The sequence below is a fragment of the Phoca vitulina genome, unplaced genomic scaffold (assembly GCF_004348235.1).
Source record: "Phoca vitulina isolate PV1807 unplaced genomic scaffold, GSC_HSeal_1.0 scaffold18, whole genome shotgun sequence".
NCBI classification, from domain to species: domain Eukaryota; kingdom Metazoa; phylum Chordata; class Mammalia; order Carnivora; family Phocidae; genus Phoca; species Phoca vitulina.
This window is the reverse complement of record NW_022589721.1, coordinates 16,104,590-16,122,987: the sequence shown is the minus strand read 5'-3', so window position 1 is coordinate 16,122,987 and position 18,398 is coordinate 16,104,590. Positions and strand designations below refer to the sequence as shown.

General features: G+C 41.7%; 1 protein-coding gene across 1 annotated transcript in view; it reads right to left on the bottom strand.

The window, feature by feature from the left end:
* COL14A1 (collagen type XIV alpha 1 chain) overlaps positions 1-18,398 on the bottom strand; it is a 209,517-nt gene that overhangs the window by 32,143 nt on the left and 158,976 nt on the right. The window contains exons 38-42 of the mRNA XM_032415699.1: positions 17,652-17,747; positions 16,200-16,253; positions 15,377-15,430; positions 2,945-2,998; positions 2,417-2,488 (exon numbers count right to left, since the gene is read on the bottom strand). Coding sequence (XP_032271590.1) covers positions 2,417-2,488; positions 2,945-2,998; positions 15,377-15,430; positions 16,200-16,253; positions 17,652-17,747 — 330 coding nt within the window. The remainder of the gene's footprint in view (positions 1-2,416; positions 2,489-2,944; positions 2,999-15,376; positions 15,431-16,199; positions 16,254-17,651; positions 17,748-18,398) is intronic.

Sequence of the window (18,398 nt, the reverse complement as noted above, 5' to 3'; positions counted from 1 at the left end):
CTGGGACAAAGTTTATTGGCATTTCGGTGTGCCCCATATTTAGAGTCTATTCGAGAGCTACAACCCGCCAGGTGGATGAGCAGGGTGGGGTTCTACTTACCTAATGTGTTCTGCACCCCTCGTGCACCCCATTTTCTCCCCCTAAGACCTCCCAGCCAGCTCTTCTTTCCCAGTCCATTCCTCGTGGCTCAGGATCAACCCAGCTTGGGGTAAGGGAAATTAGTTCTAGGAGGTGTCAGCAACAAGAGTGCAAGGAATGGAAAGGGCGGCTCAGGCACACATACATTAGATCATATTAAAGCAGCTTTTGTTTTTTCTCATTTTACTTCAGGAGGCCTCAGAACTTTTGATGTCCTAAAATCTCTCATGGCTTTCTGAGAAACAGGTTGTGTATGCATGGTCTCTGACACTGCTTTAACCAGCCCCCTCCCCACCCCACCCCCACTGCTCTTGGAGCCCTGCTGAAATATTCTGGAACTCTTGCTCCCAGGAGCACATTTTGGGAAGTTGACCGAAGACTGGTAGCAGAGATGATGTTTTCAAATCACTTTTCTGGTGAGAAATAGCCTTGGGCCAAATGCATAGAGAAGTTTGCAGTAAAAGAATGGTAGAGACAGGAGTGAGTGTGTGTGTGTATGTGCGTGCGTGTTTGCATATGATCACATGTGTGAGTGTAGAGTACGTTTCCATGTGCATGACCATTCTCAGTAATATCATTGTGGATTAAAAAAAAAGACGTGTGAAGATAAAGCAATAGAATCTTTTTCTGTGACCCATTATTAGCTGGATTTAAAAAGAGGAGATATAAAACTATTTTGAACAAGGCCATTGTTTTTGGAATGAGTATACTGCTTTGTAAAGTGACTGCTGAGGAGAGCATTCATTCGGGTGTGCAAATAGGGACATGCTGGCTAAAATCTGGAGGCATTTTTTATGTTCCTATCTTGGGAAAGGACTCTGAGATGAAATTTTATTGAAATGAGTTTTGAGAATAAAAAGTAATATGGCTCTCTGGGTGGCGAGAGGGAGAGAGGGGTCTTTCCAAATGTGAACCGATGTTTCTGTTATGTTTTGTTCATTGTGGTAGGCAGAAAAACACACCCCCCAGAGTGTCCATGCCCTCATCCCCAGAACCTGTGAGTATATTACCTTATGTGGCAAAAGGGACTTTGCAAATGTGACTTAGTCAAGCATCTCGAGGTTATCTAGGGACACTATCGAGGATTACCCAGTGGCCCAGATACAATCATAAAGGTCCTTAAAGCAAAGAACCTTTCTGGACTGGGCTCAGAGGGAAATGTGATTATTGAAGAATGGCCAGAGAGATGAAACACTGCTGGCTTTGAAGATGGAAGTGGGCCATGAGCCAAGGAATGTGGGAAGTCTTTGGATGCTAGAGAAGACAAGGAAATAGATTCTCTCCTAGAAGCTCCAGAAAGGAAATGCCAAACCTTGATTTTAACCCAGTGAGACTGTGTCAGACTTCTGACCTGCAGAACTGTAAGTTAATACGTTTGTGTAGTTTTGAGCCACCGAGACTGTAGGAATGTGTTATGGCAGCCATAGAAATTTCATCATTAACCTCTCCTACCCTCACGCTTCAGATTGCATTCTTCCACAAATTCTTCACCTGTTTGCAGTCATACATACACTTACACATCTCAGTTACTCTAGTATGTGGATACAGGCTCAGTATATCACAGGTAATGTCAGAATGCTGACTAATACCTACACCTAGAAGAAACAACTTGAAAGTAACAGAAGACAACAGATGTTGTCTTTGGAGGCCATTTAATGCAACCACCTTAACTTACAGATGAAGAAACCAACCCAGATGTGCTCATTTCTTTCTCCCCCATCCTATCTCTACCCCTCCCATTGATCACACTTGAACACCCAAAGAGATGAGAAGCACAAAAATGGGAGATAATTAGTTTCATTCACTGGCTTTCACTTAAATTTATTTGCTTACGTGTGAGTGTGTGTTTGATGGGACATCCTGTCTTTCTTGTAGAACTTAGAAAGAAAAATCTATTCCCATCCTTACTCATCCTTGAATTTCTCAACTTCGTATTTTTTTTTTTTACCCAGGAGACAGGCCTAATTAACACATAGCTTTTATGCCCAATCCCTGTAAAGATGACATTGGATTTACTTAGACGAATACAGAATAACAAACAATGGAAATATAATATGTAAAGAGAATCATAGCTGATTATTCCCTATTGGGGTCATTTGTCTCTAGCCATGATATACGTACAGCCTGATCTCAATCTTTCCCCCAGGAGTTTCTCTGGTTTCCTTTATGGATGCCACAGAGTCCAGTAAGGAATAAACATTTTTGTTCAACAGAGATGCTGGTAAATTTAAACACACAATTAAGCGAAAGATGACTGGCTACTGCTGTAATACTCACAGGTGGCCCCAGGGCTCCTTGAGGTCCCATGCTTCCTGTGATCCCTGGGACTCCAGGGTTTCCGGGAATGCCCTAAATAGAGAGACAGGAAAATGGAGCAAATGTGAGTACTCATACATTCTCATCGAAGACAGCCAGCTCTCAAGAAGGAGTAACAAACACACACAGTGATAGCTTCCCTCCCTCTCAACACCAAGACTTCAGGATCCATTGCTCATTCCTGTTCCCAACTACCAAAAAAGGAGGGGAGACATTTTTTAGTAGTCATGTTATCAGTCAGGTGCAGTTCTTTCAAACTCAAGCCTTACCTATGTTCAATAAAAACTAGATCAATGCAGGGGATCGTATGGGCAAAGTGGCTCTGATAGAATGATCAAGCCACATGGATATAGTAGGGAGAACATTGCACCAAAGAGTGAGTTGTTACCCTAGAGCAAAAATGGCTGCCCAGGTGAAAAGTTGAGCAAAAGAAAATTTCTCAAAAGAAATGAAATGCTTTAAATCCTAGTAGTTTGTGGAAATACTTACAATTGGCCCTGGTGGTCCTGGAGGGCCAGAGGATCCATCCTTTCCAGGAAAGCCCTGGAGAAAAGAAACACAATGTGTCAACTATGCATTTGCTTTATATGGTTTTCAGAATAGATGTGCCTAATCCCATTTAATATTTGGGGGGCAAATCCTGTGGCTTCCGCTGGACTTCTAAGGATTCACTGCTTTTAAACGCTTCATGAGAACTGTTCTTGGCAAGACTTTTGTGTCTGTTGGCTCTATGAAATTGTCCAGCACAAGAATTTTAGGTCTAAGACATGCCACTTACAAACTAAACAGGAACTTGTTTCCAGAAAGTGCTTTTTTTTTTTTTTTTTTCATTAAACCAAGCATAGCAAATGAAAAAGGAGATGAAGTCTTGGTAATTAATCAGACAAAAAGACAAAAAGATGAGTTAGTCTTTCATGACCTGGGGTCAGCGAGAGTTTGGGGCAAGGACTACCTATCAAAGAAACCTACATTACAAATTACTACAAGATCTGAAACTGCAACTCTTCAGGAGCAGCCTGCAGGAGACTATGGGGGGGGGGCGGGTTTCCTGTTGCAATGATACAGTTTTGACTGCTGGGCAAGCTTGCTCAAAGTGTGTCACCGCCGGCTTACAAATGAGTAGATGTTGGCTTCCCATTCCACGTTGGAAGAGTTTAAGGCAGAAAGCAAATTATGTTCTTTTGAAAAATATCTTCCTAAATTATTGAATGTGGGTATATATGTGAAAAATATAACAGCCGGAATGAGCTACTCTTAAATGGTTGTAGTTCTTAATTGTGGATGCCGGTCTTTCCAAAGTAGTTAAAAATATGAATGAGGTTGTTCAATTTGAATTTTATAAGAAGTTAGTAAAATATGGATCAAAACATCATTTTCTACTCCATGGAGAAGTGAACTTTTTGTCTTGAGATTTGTCTTTTTTTTGGAATAACCCACTTCCATCTCAAACCAAATCAAACCAAGTCAAACCAACCCCTCTTTGCTCACTCGCTGCCTCCCCCAATTCCCTTTCTGAAACTCATGATAGTTTTCCAGTGAGCTGTTTTTCTACTTGTCTTGTCCATGAAAATCATCTTCTTATGGCTCCCCATCCACATTCACATTATGTCTCCCTACCTCAGGGTGTCAAATAAAAGAGTAAAGATGAGGCTGGAAGAAAGGAAATGGTGTGTGAATGGGGAGAAAGGAACATAAGGGGGCATGAGGAGGGGGTGGGATAAGTGTGTAGGAACAGCACTGGGCAGCAAGGCCCTCTCCTGCATGCTCTCCAACTGCAATACTGACAAGTCTGAAAACCAGATAAGGCTGACAATTCTAGAGCTCACCAGTATTTGTGATTTTCCTTTTCTGCCCCTGGCACAGTGTGAGGCAAAATTCCCAGCCTCCTGTTCCAGCAATCATGTTGGAGCCACAGGGCTGAATTCTGGCCAATGGAAAGGGGCCAGTTCCAGTTCTGGCTTATGAAAATTTCCTGTGGGTAATCCTCCACTTTCTTTTCACCTTTTGTAGCAACTTCAGAGCCCATGTGTTGAAGATTAAAGTCTCCCACGATGGAGAGACCCCAAGTTTCTCAATGACCATATAGAGCAGAGACTAGACCTCCCCACTCCTCTCTCTGTCCCGTTGACAGCATCGGGTTGTGAACCAACAACAGACTTTATTTTATTTTACTGCATTAAACCATTGAGATTTTAGGATGGTTTGTTATAGCATTTATCCTATACTAATATACAAGCTAGTTGTTTGGGTTTTTTTTTTTTACTAACACTTCTGTTTTATCATTTCAGATATTCAGTCAAAAATACACTAAGTCAGGGGGCGCCTAGCTGGCTCAGTCAGGAGAGCATGTGACTCTTGATCCTGGGGTCATGAGTTCAAGCCCCACGTTGGACATAGAGCTTACTTAAAAAAAAAAAAGTCAGAAGACTGCAGTAATAGACCCTGATATAGATTAAGTTACGCGCGCACACACACACACACACACACACACACCTTTTCTTGGATTTGCTAACTAAACAGCAAAAATTAATGCTGACATAGTCTGAAAGAAATCATTTTGCATGTTGTTTAAATATAACATGTCTGGGGGCGCCTGGGTGGCTCAGTTGGTTAAGCGACTGCCTTCGGCTCAGGTCATGATCCTGGAGTCCCTGGATCGAGTCCCGCATCAGGCTCCCTGCTCAGCAGGGAGTCTGCTTCTCCCTCTGACCCTCCCCCCTCTCATGTGCTCTATCTCTCAGTCTCTCTCTCTCAAATAAATAAATAAAATCTTTAAAAAAATAAAATAAATAAATAAATATAACATGTCCGGGAAGAGGCCATAAAAAATCAGAACACGTGAGAGATGAACAGGACCTGAGAACTCCTCCAGTTCAATCCCTTCATGTTGTAAGTGAGGAAAGTTGGGGCCAAAAGAGGTTAGGAGACCTTACCATTAAAAAAAAAAAAAAGGAATTAAAAACATTTTTTCAAAAGGAATTTAAAAATCTATTATTTCCTCAATAAAGTTCACATAAGAAAAAAATGGACTCTGGGTACATAGTCAATAATTTAAGAAGATGTTTGAAAAAGGACATTTTTTGGCTTCCTGCCCTAGAAGTCTTCCAGCAGTGGATGGGGAGGACACACGCACCCATGTGGGCCCCCACACGACACATGGCCAACACGACGCCCGGCAATCAGCACTGCAGCACAAGGCCTGCCCCGAAACCCAGAGGCAAATTGATTTACAGAGGGAGGCGAGCCATGGCATATTTTCTTAAGAGAACACTGCGTTATTCCAAGGAAGGTCTGCGGGAAAGAACGCATGTACACCCCCCTCCCGATCACGTGGAAGGAGATGATAAAGCCGTGATCTGTCAGGGCTCTCCTCCACGGGGCACTAAAGGATGTTCTTGTGAACCGTTCTGCGTTCACCTGATTTCTAGACCCCACGTGTGACTCATCTGGAAGGGAAGACAGAGAAATGCTCTTACGTAACAGGAGCTAAACTTGGTGGAGGTGCCAGGGCTTTAGTGTGACCGAAAGAGGATACTAGACAAGATGTTTGTTCACTTCGTGTTCTTCTACCTACCAGAAGCTGAGAAGGCAGAAATTATGTTTTATTCTTTGTTCCATTCCTAATATTTTCCTAGCACATAGCTGGTGCAAAATAGGTACTAACAAAATGTTTAATTTGAACAAAATTGAGGCTCCTGGAAGAAGTGCTCTGATTATCATGTTGACTGAATAAGTATTAGTCTCGGGTATAATCATTCTGGAAATATATAGGGCAGGGAGGAAATGCCATGTCATCTGTCCTTGCTCCTGAGCCCTCCATGAGCACAGAGGAAAGGCATCAGGAGTCATGTACCCTCAGAAGCTGAAATTTCATTTCAGTGAGTATCTTAAGGGTAGTTTCCTAGAAGCAGACCTGGATGTTATGCCTTTGATTTATAGAGGGACTGTTTTTGGGAGAAACCAGCCACGTAGTGAAGGAAGCAGGAGAGGGCAGGGAAAGAGGCATGAGAATTGGCTTTTGCTGAAGTCTGGCCATCAGCTTATCCCACGGAGAGAGCTGGAGTGTGAGTTACACCCCAGAGTTGACCTATGGTAAGGTTTTATTCACCCATATCAGTTAGTCATGGACTGGGGCCAACGTGGCATTTCCAAGGGCAATTCTCTGTGGAAGGGCCAATTCTGAATCGTTAGCAGTCAGCATCCATAGGTTGCTGGAAGGGAGGTGGGTGGAGGAATGGGTCATCTGGGTGATGGGCACTGAGGAGGGCACGTGATGTGATGAGCATTGGGTGTTATACACAACTGATAAATTATTGAACACTACATCTGAAACTAATGATGTACTATGTGTTGGCTAATTGAATTTAAATACAAGAAGAAAGGCATGCTTAAGGTTACTGTGAGTTACCCGTTTCCCTGATTGCAAATTAAAATATACTTGTTCCACATTGTTATAACTAAAAGGATGTTACTCTTAATACCATTTTAGAAACATCATCAAACCCATTTTCCCAAAGTTTCTTCCTAACCCTAGAAAATAAAAACTTCACATTTTTCATCATGTAAAGAGTTTTACATTTTAACTTTTTAATCACACGAGTAAATTTACTGTTGAAAGATTTTTAGTTGTAAGACACACATTGGTCACATTAGAAAAGTATTTGCAAAGCTACTCTATACTGTGCGTTCTGGTAGGATTTGCATAGCTGATGGTAAACAAGACAGTCTTTCCAAGGAGTTTCCAGTTTTGAGCAAAGCCAATAATCGAAAGAAAATGACACAGTGCTATGATGATGGACGAGAGAGTTCCAAGAGAACATGTAGGAAGAATAGCTCATCTTGGCATGGGATGGGAGAGAGGGCTTCACCGGAGAGATGTTTAAATCAGGGGACCCAGGATGACTGGGCCATCACATGAGTCTCCCTGCTCATGGGCCACTGTGGCCCCATGTTATAGCCCATCCTTGCAAGCTAGGCAACGTTTAACCAGGGCTCAGGTCCCCCTTCACACCTCTTCACCTCAGGGTGAGGAGCGAGGGCAGCGGATTTTTATACAAAAGCAATAAACTTGGTGAAAAGAAAAACTCTGTAAAATGTCTGCATGTTATAAGGCGAAATAAATGGCAAATTCTAGCATTGTGATTCAGCTTAATTTTTTTTTTTTTTAAAGATTTTGTTTATTTATTTGACAGAGAGAGACACAGCGAGAGAGGGAACACAAGCAGGGGGAGTGAGAAAGGGAGAAGCAGGCTTCCCGCGGAGCAGGGAGCCCGATGCGGGGCTCAATCCCAGGACCCTGGGATCATGACCTGAGCCAAAGGCAGACGCTTAACGACTGAGCCACTCGCCCCTCAGCTTAATTTTAATCAAAGCTCACTGAATGAATGGTCTTCAACCCTTATCAGCTAAAAATGTGTTTCATTTCCCAGGACATTTCTATATCTATAAATTTTCCACTTCATATTAACTAACCAATCTGAGAAGATGTGTTTGTGGATTAAGCACCCTCATAAAAAGTGGAAACCCCAAGTAAGCAACAAAGAACAAATAGCAGGGAATAGAAGATTAAGTGATAAGCATAATGTAGACATTCACTTAAGCCGACAAATACAGTTTTCAAGTGCTTGAAGTCAGCCACCCACAAACAGGCATGTTTTATAACATGAATAGCTCCAGGCATTTTTCTTTTTCTGAGATTCCCACCTCAAAATATTAATATGCACCCACAGCCCACATCAAAAATAAGTTTTGCTCTAAAAACTTGAAAGGATTTTTACAATTTGTTTTTGAAAAGAGATGGCTATGAGTAAGTTACTAAGTTATGGTTGGCTATGATTTATCAGCAAAGGGAAATCAGCCCTAACATTTGCTTTTAAAATCACTGATATTTGAATGAATACTAAATTTACCTATGGCTGAAACTGGCAAAGTGTACTGTTTTATAGACATTTAATTAACCATTCTTTAATGTCCATTTTGCAGTTTCCCTTGCCCTGCCGTGGCGCATATATATATGTATGTATTGAGGTGGCAGGCATTTCCTGTAGGGTCTTAAAAACTTTGTAGTTTCTAAGTTCTCTGTCTATGGCATTTAAAGGCTGAAACCGATGTGCCCACAAAGAATGTCGTAATTAAAATTAAAGTCAGAAGTTAGAATATTTATGTTTATGTGGCTATCCCATAGCACTCAGAACTCGTGACTCAATCCTGATACACACCACCCATGCCCTTTTTTGAAGCCTGGAATGGTGAGTCACAGATATTAACCCTAAGATTCTGAACATGCCAATGGTTAAGGTCCTCTGACTTACACCACACTCTCAGGTATAGTGAGATCTGTCAATAGCTGGCATCCGCTGAGTTTGTTTAGAGGAAGCAAACCCAAGCAGTGAGGGTTAGAGAAACACTTGAAGAAACTCCTGCTGCATGATTTCTACCCTGTGGCATGGGTCCGGACTGCTGTGAGCACCAGCAGACATACCAGCATGGCGGTCAGCCATAAGAAGGAAGGCAAAGGATTAAGACCAACCACCAGATTAAGAGCCAGGCCCCAAAAAGCCACAGACTCTGTAAATACTGGCCCAGCCTAGATATCCAAGATCAGTCCTTATGTGTGGTACCATGTTGAGCCACCCTGGAGAATTTTCAGACACACACACAGTACCTATGTGTGCGTATAAATATATATATAAACATGTGCACATATTTACATACATATGCACAACACACTTCTTATGTTCACATATGCATATATTACATGTATAATTTAAATGTATAGATAGAGAGAAATGCAAACATATTTTTAGTAACCTGAAGTGACGACTTGGGTGAATTGAAACAGCAGGAAAATTCTGTGCAAACAATTATTTAGACATACAATAGGCCTAACCCACTGTACCATCCAGTGAATCTAACACCTAGCTGATTATCAGAACCATTAAGCTTCTTAGAACGATAAATTCCAAAGTCATACCCAAGACCTTGTGTATTTGAATCTCTGAGGTTGAAGCCCGGGAATCGGTTGTTTAAAAATACAGCAAAACTTGAAACGACCTGATCCCTTACGTTGAGGAAGTGCTGGTTTGCAAATATAGAGCCTCTGGCCTGACCCTGAAGGATGGCCCTGGAACCGGAGTGCAAGGCAGATATCACCTGCACCCTATGCTCCAACAGGAGTATCTGCAAACTGGTTACAACGTATGACAAATTCCCCAAGGAACTGTTCTCAAGTGTGCCCAGATGTGCCACCATGCAAATAAACGTGAAAAGTAATCGAAACATATTCCTAGGTGTGAATTATCAACTTCGACTTCACCAAGAAAGTAGCCCAAACTGGGTTCTTCCAGCCCTGAAATTCTAGACGAGGTATCTTCTGTCCTGTTTAATTAAATATCTCGAATGGAAGACTTTCCTACATGAGCAAAATCTCCCAGTGACCTTTATGAGACAGAATTTTGTGGAAAGAAAGAGCTCAGTGTTGGAGGCAGAGAGATGGATTATAATCCTGGCTCCAACACTTCCTAGCTGAATGGCATTGTTCAAGTGCTTCCATTTTTTTAAGCTTCAGATTCTTCATCTGTAAAATGGATTAACAGTGCCTGGCATTTGTGGTTATTCTGAGGTTTATAGAACATAACATCGTAAAGCACATGCACTTAGTCAATAATTAGTAATAGTGATGCCTGCTATTTTCATTCAAATAAGCTGCGAAGTTCCAACTGCATATACTATCATCACTGTGGTTGATTTATAAAAACCCATCTAGACTCACATGAAAGAAAATCAAATCATCCTCTCCACTAGCTTTGTGCTGGCTTTTTACATTTCCTCTTCTGAATGAGGAATATCCTCAAGGGGGATATTATCTTGAATCTTCGTATTTAACAAAATATTCCTTAGATGAATCTCTCATCATCACTTAACATTTATGACAGGAATTAAATCCAGATAACTGACTCAAGTTCCATTTCTCAAGGATATTTTAAGTCCAACTCACTTCGATGAAATGGGACATTCATCACAAAAATGGTCTTTGTATACATTGAACCCACATCAAAAGGAAGCATGTTCCAAGTGTCCTTTCAGCATGGAATCCAAGAAAGTTAAACAACAGCAACAAACCACTTGTTTTTTCTTCAGATTCTTTTTTTTTATAGTTTAAAATCTTCTAAGCCATTTTAATACATCAAGCACAGGCATTATAAAATATTATACTGTCCTGACTTAGTAGGTTTACATTGAAAACCGTGTACTAAGACTAGCTAAAATTAATTTTTTATATAGAAATTCTTTATATGAATTAATTCCCACAGCAACTCTACGGAGTCAAATATTTTTTCTACTTCACAGATGAGTAAAGTGAGGCTTGGAAATAGTAAGTAACTGGTCCAATGTCATTGTGGTAAGGGTTCAAACTCAGGCCTGGCTAACAGCCCAAATCTATCATATTCACCACTGGCCCTTCCTGCTTCTCATAACCTTGCAAGTTCAGCAGAATTCATATGCAGATTTTTTTTTTTTAACTATTTCATCTTTTACAGCTGAGAAAGGGAGGCTGTGGTTATGGCATGAAAATGTAGGGAACAGTAACCTGGGGCAAAGGAACCATTCCAAATTCAGTTTACTCGGAATTTAAAAATGAATACCCTCCATACAATGGAGGAATTACTATCTTCCAGGAGCCATAGAAGATCTATCTCCTTGTCATTTTTATTTCTTGTCTCTCTGCCTTTTTTATCTAACCATATGAAGAATTGGAAAATAAAAATAATTTTTACAGTTTCTATTTGGAGCGTTTGACAGAAAGCTCGAGGTCTTGGACGTAAGTGAACTTCAGAACTGGAAAAGAGGTTGTGTTTTCTTTGTTTTCCTCCCTTTTCAGTTCTTTCTTCTTCTATTCATCATCCATGTCTTGCCTGTTCCCCCTAGTTTCACTAAGGACCATCTGATGTCTAGGGTCGGGGCTGACAGACCCACCCTTCATCAGAGGAGCTCAAAGATCACAGGAAGGCCCTGGGGTCACAGACACCAAGGAAAGAAGAGGGAAGAACAAGAGGGAAGTGGCAAGACATACAGTGAAAAAGAAAGAGGAATCCCGAATGCTGTTGGCCGGAATGGCTGGGAATGAAGGTGACTACACTCAACTGTTGAATCTGGACTTATGCTGTTGCTTTCTATTTCTATTTACTTCTTAATTTTTTTTTTATTTTTTGAATATACAATTTCTTCTCAGCTTTATTGAGACATAATTGACATAGGACCTGTGTAAGTTTAAGGTGCCAACATGCTGATTTGATACATTTATATATCGCCAAATGATCGCCACCATAATCTCAGCTACCACCTCCATCCCATCACATGGTGACCATTTCTTGTTTGTGGCATGAACATTTGAGACCTCCTCTCTTAGCCCTTGTTGCCTTTTAAAATGTGGTCCTGCACTGTGCTCCATCACTTGCCAGCAGGAGGCCAAGACCTGTTCAGTGAAGAAGTCCAACTTTTGCTGGACGTGCTTATGGCCCCAGGCCCAGTGCCTAGTATGAGTTGCCTCGAAGAGTCAGATTCCCCATGGGAAAAGCCAGAATAAGTCAGAAAACATCAGAAAATATGTTCCCTGTTTAAAGAGGAGATGTTTAATCTTCTCCTTTTTATTTTTGCTAAGCTCTCCTTCCTTCCAGGCCAAATTAAGGGGTAACATTGACACCAGCTCCAGGAAAGAGGTGCTAACCTTTCCCTAAGCCGACAGTCAAGGTGGTGGTGCTCCCTCTGAGCTGGGAGTTCTTACCTGTCAACAAGAGAAGACAGAGATTAAAAAGAAAGATGGATGAGCAGGAAGGAGTAACCTACCGCTCTTACAGCCCGCCTCATGCTCTCACCTCCTGAGAGAGTCCAAGGACCGAGGCACTGGCTGGACACCATCACACGGATTTATTCCAACCACATCCTCCTCTGTCTAGAGTGGGCTTTCCTCATTCAGGATCAGGGGCAATGAAGGTGTGGCAACAGGAAGTGATTTCAGGGGGTAATGAGACGAAAAGACAAAATAGCTCTGCCTTCCCGACTCCCTGGACAGTCAAGCCTTCCCGACTCCCTGGACAGTCAAGCCTAACCGGACCGTTTTCTGGAAGTGGCTTTTCAGGCATTTCAGTGGGAAGTCTCATCATCCAGTGTCTGTTCTATACCGTGGTTGTTACTGTTATTTCTTTTACTTTTTTCTTTGCCTTTTAAGATGGCTATGGCAGAGGAGGAATAATCATGAAGTTTTGTCCCTAGTACTCTCAGCAACACTTCTCTCCCACTGTCGAACCACGGAGACCTGCTGTCCCAGAAAGACCTGGCTCTCCATCAAGGTGCTCCGTGTCCTGGATCTGCTATGATCCCCATAAATATTGGCTCAGGACCTCCTACTTTACAATCCTGCTCAGTAACTATCTCATTGTTTTAGACCTTTTACTTTCCTTAACCCCCCACATATTTGACTAAACAGAGCAGAGCCACCTAAACAACTCCGTTTTCATCCACTTTTCCTTCCTTCTCTGCTGTCTCTGAGGAAGACCCATTTGTTTTCCTGGCCCAGGTCATGTTCCTGATACCACCACACCCTTTCATGTCCTCCAGGTTGATGGTCTAGGAATTGCCTCCTTTAGCTATTGAAAATCTCTCTTCTTCTGGTTCTTTCCTCTCTGGAGGCAGCAATGGACAACCCTCTCCAGGCTGAGCACAGCACCTGGCACACAGTATGTGCTCAATTAAGGTAAGTGCTCAACAAATATCTTATTAAATAAGATCAATGCAGCCGCTCCCTCAAACAGGGCCTCCATGTTACACAGTTCTAGGGGGCGCCATTATATTTTATTCTGTGTGAATGGCACCCCGTAAAGCTCTACACTGGAATACTATTGTCCTTTTCTAAAACAACTGTCACAGAATTTGCACAATACTTTTTAAACATGACCCTGCAAAGAACGAGTATCTTCTGAAAGCCAGTTTTTAAAAGTAAGTCCATTTCCATCCAAGAATTTTTCAAAATAGGAACCGAACACATTCTGAAAGTTTTTTTTGCCTCCATACTGAGGGAGAGAGGACAATAAAATCCACATACAGATATCTCCTCACTTTATTACAGGTCTAAGATTGTTCATTCTCTAAAAGAAAACATGCTTGAAGGAATAGCACAATAATTATAAAAAGTCTGTGTTGGTATATTGGTTTTAAAAGGAAAAAAAGAATTTTTAAAGGAAAGTATTCTAAAACCCAATGATCCAAACACCAATCCAATATGTGTGATTTGGGAGTTCTTTGCCAAGACTTGTCTCCACGCATAGATAAATCAAGTAAATTCACTGAACCAAACCTTTAGAATTGCCATTTTCAGAGCTTCAGGAATCACAGAAGAATCTAGGTGTGTAACCAAACAGGATCTTGGCCTAAGCCCTTTGCCAAAACATATAAATACTTCTAGATACTCCTTCCACATATACAAGAAACCTACATAAATCTAACTTTTAAAGAACGCCTCCTTTAGATGCAGTTACGTGGACATGATTTACAGATTCAGTAGTTCCATTTAATGGGCAAAGATTAAACAGATTTTAAGCAAGCGAAAGTCTGGTGAAAAAACAAAAAAAGAACATGGAAGGAATTTAAGGCCCCACACCCAGGCTTCTATAGAAAAAAACAATCTCCTTATTCTTGAGCCATATAGCCACCCTGAGCTAAAGGCAGGTCTTGTTTGAGTGGAGAAGTAAGTCTTCCAGCCAATCATTTTCTAATCCAGTGGGTAATTTGTTCCAAAAATAAGCATTGCTTGCCAAATGTGCTGTCCTTCATTGGATTGGATCTGAGTGGTTGCCACTCTACATAATTCAGTCTTTGAGGGAAACTGTGGAGCCACCCACATCCTAAATCAGTGACAGTTTAAGGAAAAAAAAAAAAAGATTTGCTTGAATTTGTGTTTACCTCTCCAGCTTCATTTCTTGACAGTCTTTCCAAATCTAACTGTGTGTATGTGTGTATACACAGATATGCACCCACTCATGCACACATTGCACTCTACTCTCCAGCCACACTAACTCTGTGCAATATTGGAAATGGCCCCCCTTCTCTTCATCTCCACGCCTTTGTAGATTCTGTTCTCTGCTTGCAATAGCTTTCCTATTCCCATGCACCTGGCTAATTTTTGTCTCTCATTTGAGACTCAGCCTCGATGGTGCCTCACCCAGGAAGCTTTCCCCAACCCGTCAAGTCTGGCTTAGTTTTCTATTCTTTGTAAATACCCTCATAGGGCTCCGCAAATGCCCCCATCCATAGAATGCATTACAGTTTCTTCTTTGGTTATGTATTCTCCCATTAAGCTACAAACTCGTTGAGGATAAGAACTTTAAATCGGGTTTAGTGAAAACGTGTTGACTAAACAAACACTGGATGTTAACTCACTCCTGTCCTGACCATCCTTATAATGTCTTTCACTGCTGTCCACGTGAACACGTTAAAAGACTAGATAATTGACATATAGCAAATAAATGAAGAACACTGTGCATAGCCATAATACTTAAATTTCAACTCCTATGATCCTTGATTTCCTTTAGGTTTGTGCCTAGAAAATTGAAAAAAAACTGGAAAATCTGCTAAACCAGTGGACACAATTCAGTGCAAATTGCATTCTGGTTATGGGAACATTCAGAAAGAGGTGTTGCTAATTTGGGAAGGTTTGATGGAAGTTCTCAGGTTTTGATGAAACTAATGGACATAGAAGATGTCAGTGAAGGGAAATAGACACAGGATAGGCAGAATATAGACAGAGAGGAGGAATAATAAGGAAAAAAACCACCTAGTTTGACTTCCTTCCATAGAAAACCATCAGAAACAAAGAATGTCTTGGTAAGGAATCTCCTGTGCTAACAACCTTGGGCAGGTCCTTACCCTCTGGCCTGGAGAGCCATCGCGTCCTGGTGAACCAATGCTTCCCGGGATACCCTAGGTAGAGCAAGGACCAAAAAAAGTCAGAGTCACGGAAATCAGAAATCAATTGCCTTTCCACCCAGCTTCCCTGAAATAGATCAAGACCTCCAAACAAACGTAATAGCATAAAGGTGAATTCAGAATCCAGAAATGATTTATATGAAAGAAATGTTCCCCTCCAGAGCATCAGTATGACTCTCAGAGACTACTACAGTGAATAGACACAGGCTAACAGTCTTTAATACAGAAACCACTTACTGCTAGAATCACAGCTGACTTTAGAAGCTACAGCCTTCCCCACCTTCCCACCCATCCGCCCAACCTTGGCAAGGCTCTAGAGCTAAGAATATTTGGTGGGGGAGGGGCAGAGGGAGAAGGAGACAGAGAATCTTTTTTTTTTTTTTTTTTAAGATTATTTATTTATTTTATGCCAGAGAGAGACACAGCGAGAGAAGGAACACAAGCACAGGGAGTGGGAGAGGGAGAAGCAGGCTTCCTGCCAAGCAGGGAGCCTGATGTGGAACTCAATGTGGAGCTCCATCCCAGGACCCTGGGACCATGACCTGAGCCAAAGGCAGACGCCCAACGACTGACCCACCCAGATGCCTGGAGACAGAGAATCTTAAGCAGGCTACATACGGAGCCTGATGCGGGCCTCGATCCCACAACCCCGAGATCATGACCTGAGCGGAAATCAAGACTTGGACGTTTCGCTGACTGAGCCACCCAGGGGCCCCAAGCTAAAAGCATTTTTTTTTAGCAGACTAAAAAGTAAAACTCATACCTGTGGGCCAGGAAGGCCAGTCTCTCCTTTTTCTCCTTTAGCACCCGGCATTCCCTGAATAGCCAAAAGCATTCGGGGTTAAATTCACGTAGGGTCAATTCTTTGTCTTTTCTTTCTCTCCTCTTCCTGCGCTAACATTTTCAACATTAACTTGCTTTCGCGCTAACATCCAAACCTGGCATGTTTCACTTCTCACATACGCTACCCCCTGTATGTAAGCATTCCTACGGAGCTGAACATTTATACGGCACAACAGCTTAAACACAGAACATACCATCTGATATGGCTGAGCCCATGCTGTACATCTGTGTGAGAGATGGAACAGTACGATACTATCGATAGCTTAGATTTTTAAAGTTCATCTCTATCTAGAGTTTTGCTTTTATTTTGGCTAGAAAGATAAACGAATGAAAAAGCAAACAGAATCTGACAGGTAGCAAGACCTTATCAAAGGCTTATTAGTAGTAGTAGCAATTGCATAACTGGAATGCTAATGATTTCTAAACTGTGAAAATAACCCGGAACAGAAAATTTCTCAGTGAGGGAGATAGAATCATATGCCCAGAAAGACGGCTAAAATGTGCTTAAAAGGCTTGTTTGCTTCAAATATTAATTTTATTTTATTTTTTTTTTTTTTTTATAAAGATTTTATTTATTTATTTGACAGAGAGAGACACAGCGAGAGAGGGAACACCAGCAGGGGGAGTGAGAGAGGGAGAAGCAGGCTTCCCGCGGAGCAGGGAGCCCGATGCGGGGCTCGATCCCAGGACCCTGGGATCATGACCTGAGCCGAAGGCAGACGCTTAACGACTGAGCCACCCAGGCGCCCCAAATATTAATTTTATTTAATAGAAATCGGTTTTATTCTTGAAATCTTGATCCCTAGAGGAAGATTAATGACAATCAGTGAGTGGCATTAAATTTGTTTTCCGTGATATAAACAGCTTTTACAAACAGAGCGGCTGTATAAAAGTACACTGTCTATAATCTAAAACTCTAACTGAGTGCACTGTCATTTGATGCCCACTGAGATAAAAATCATAAACAAATGGCTTCCATGAATCAATATCCATAATTACTACAAATACATAATGAACAACTTGAATTTGTTACTTTCTAGATTTTATTACAACTGTTAAGGACTTGGTCCAACAAGAAAAAGGACAATACATGTCATAGCCCTGTTTCTCTCCTTAGACAAACTGCTTACGGATATACCCACTCTGTGTGGATGTATCTATTTGCAAAAGACCCTCATCACTTAACAAAAAATTGGCTAATGAATGTACTCATGAACTCTCAGTTACTACTTCCATTTCTCAATTCTTATTTTTAGGGGTTGGATGGGACTGAGGCTCATTATAAAGAGCAGAGAAGACAAAAGTGCACTCTTTATAACTCATGAAAAGATGATCACTATAAAATCCACCCAAATGTTTACACACTACTCACAGGCATTCCTTGAATGGACAGACCACTTGGTCCTTGGGGTCCAGGGGGACCCTGGGGTCCTGGAGGGCCTGTGTCACCTCGAGGGCCCTCTGGTCCCTGGAACACAAGAGAAGAAAATCATTCCAGAGGTAAGTTAGATTCTCGGTACTCAAAAGATATTTCTGCTTAGAGCACTTATAATTTATTTCCTTATGGAATGTTCCTAAGACACAAAGCGCTGATAGGATAGAGCAAGACAACATGCCTCCCAGACAAGATGTCATCAGTAAACCAAAAGAGTAAACACATGGCGGTTGCTGCAACTTTATTTTCTTCCATAAATAAGAAGGCTATGCCAACTACGTGAGTAACTAGACCCCCCACATTCCATAACAAATCCAAAATACAGAAATACTTCAAGACCACCCTCCTGGTCTGTGGCATGTAGGTTCATACCATCCAGTTGAACTACATTCTCTCCACCTCCACCCCTGTCAGCCACCCATCTTGGGGGCACTCCTGCATTACTGAAGACTTTGCCCCCAGTCCCTGTTTGCTTCCTCATCTTGACCCCACCATTCCTCTGTCTTCCGTGTCTGCCTAATGACCTGCCCTCAGTGTAATATTACTGGATTTTCTTTCTTCTCAGGATCACGCACTCCTGTCACATTAGCAGCTCTTATTTCCATAGTTTGAACCTTGGTCTATCACCTCTGTAATCTTAGTTCTAGAAAAACTACATCCTCAACCTCTTCTTCTTGCCCTTCT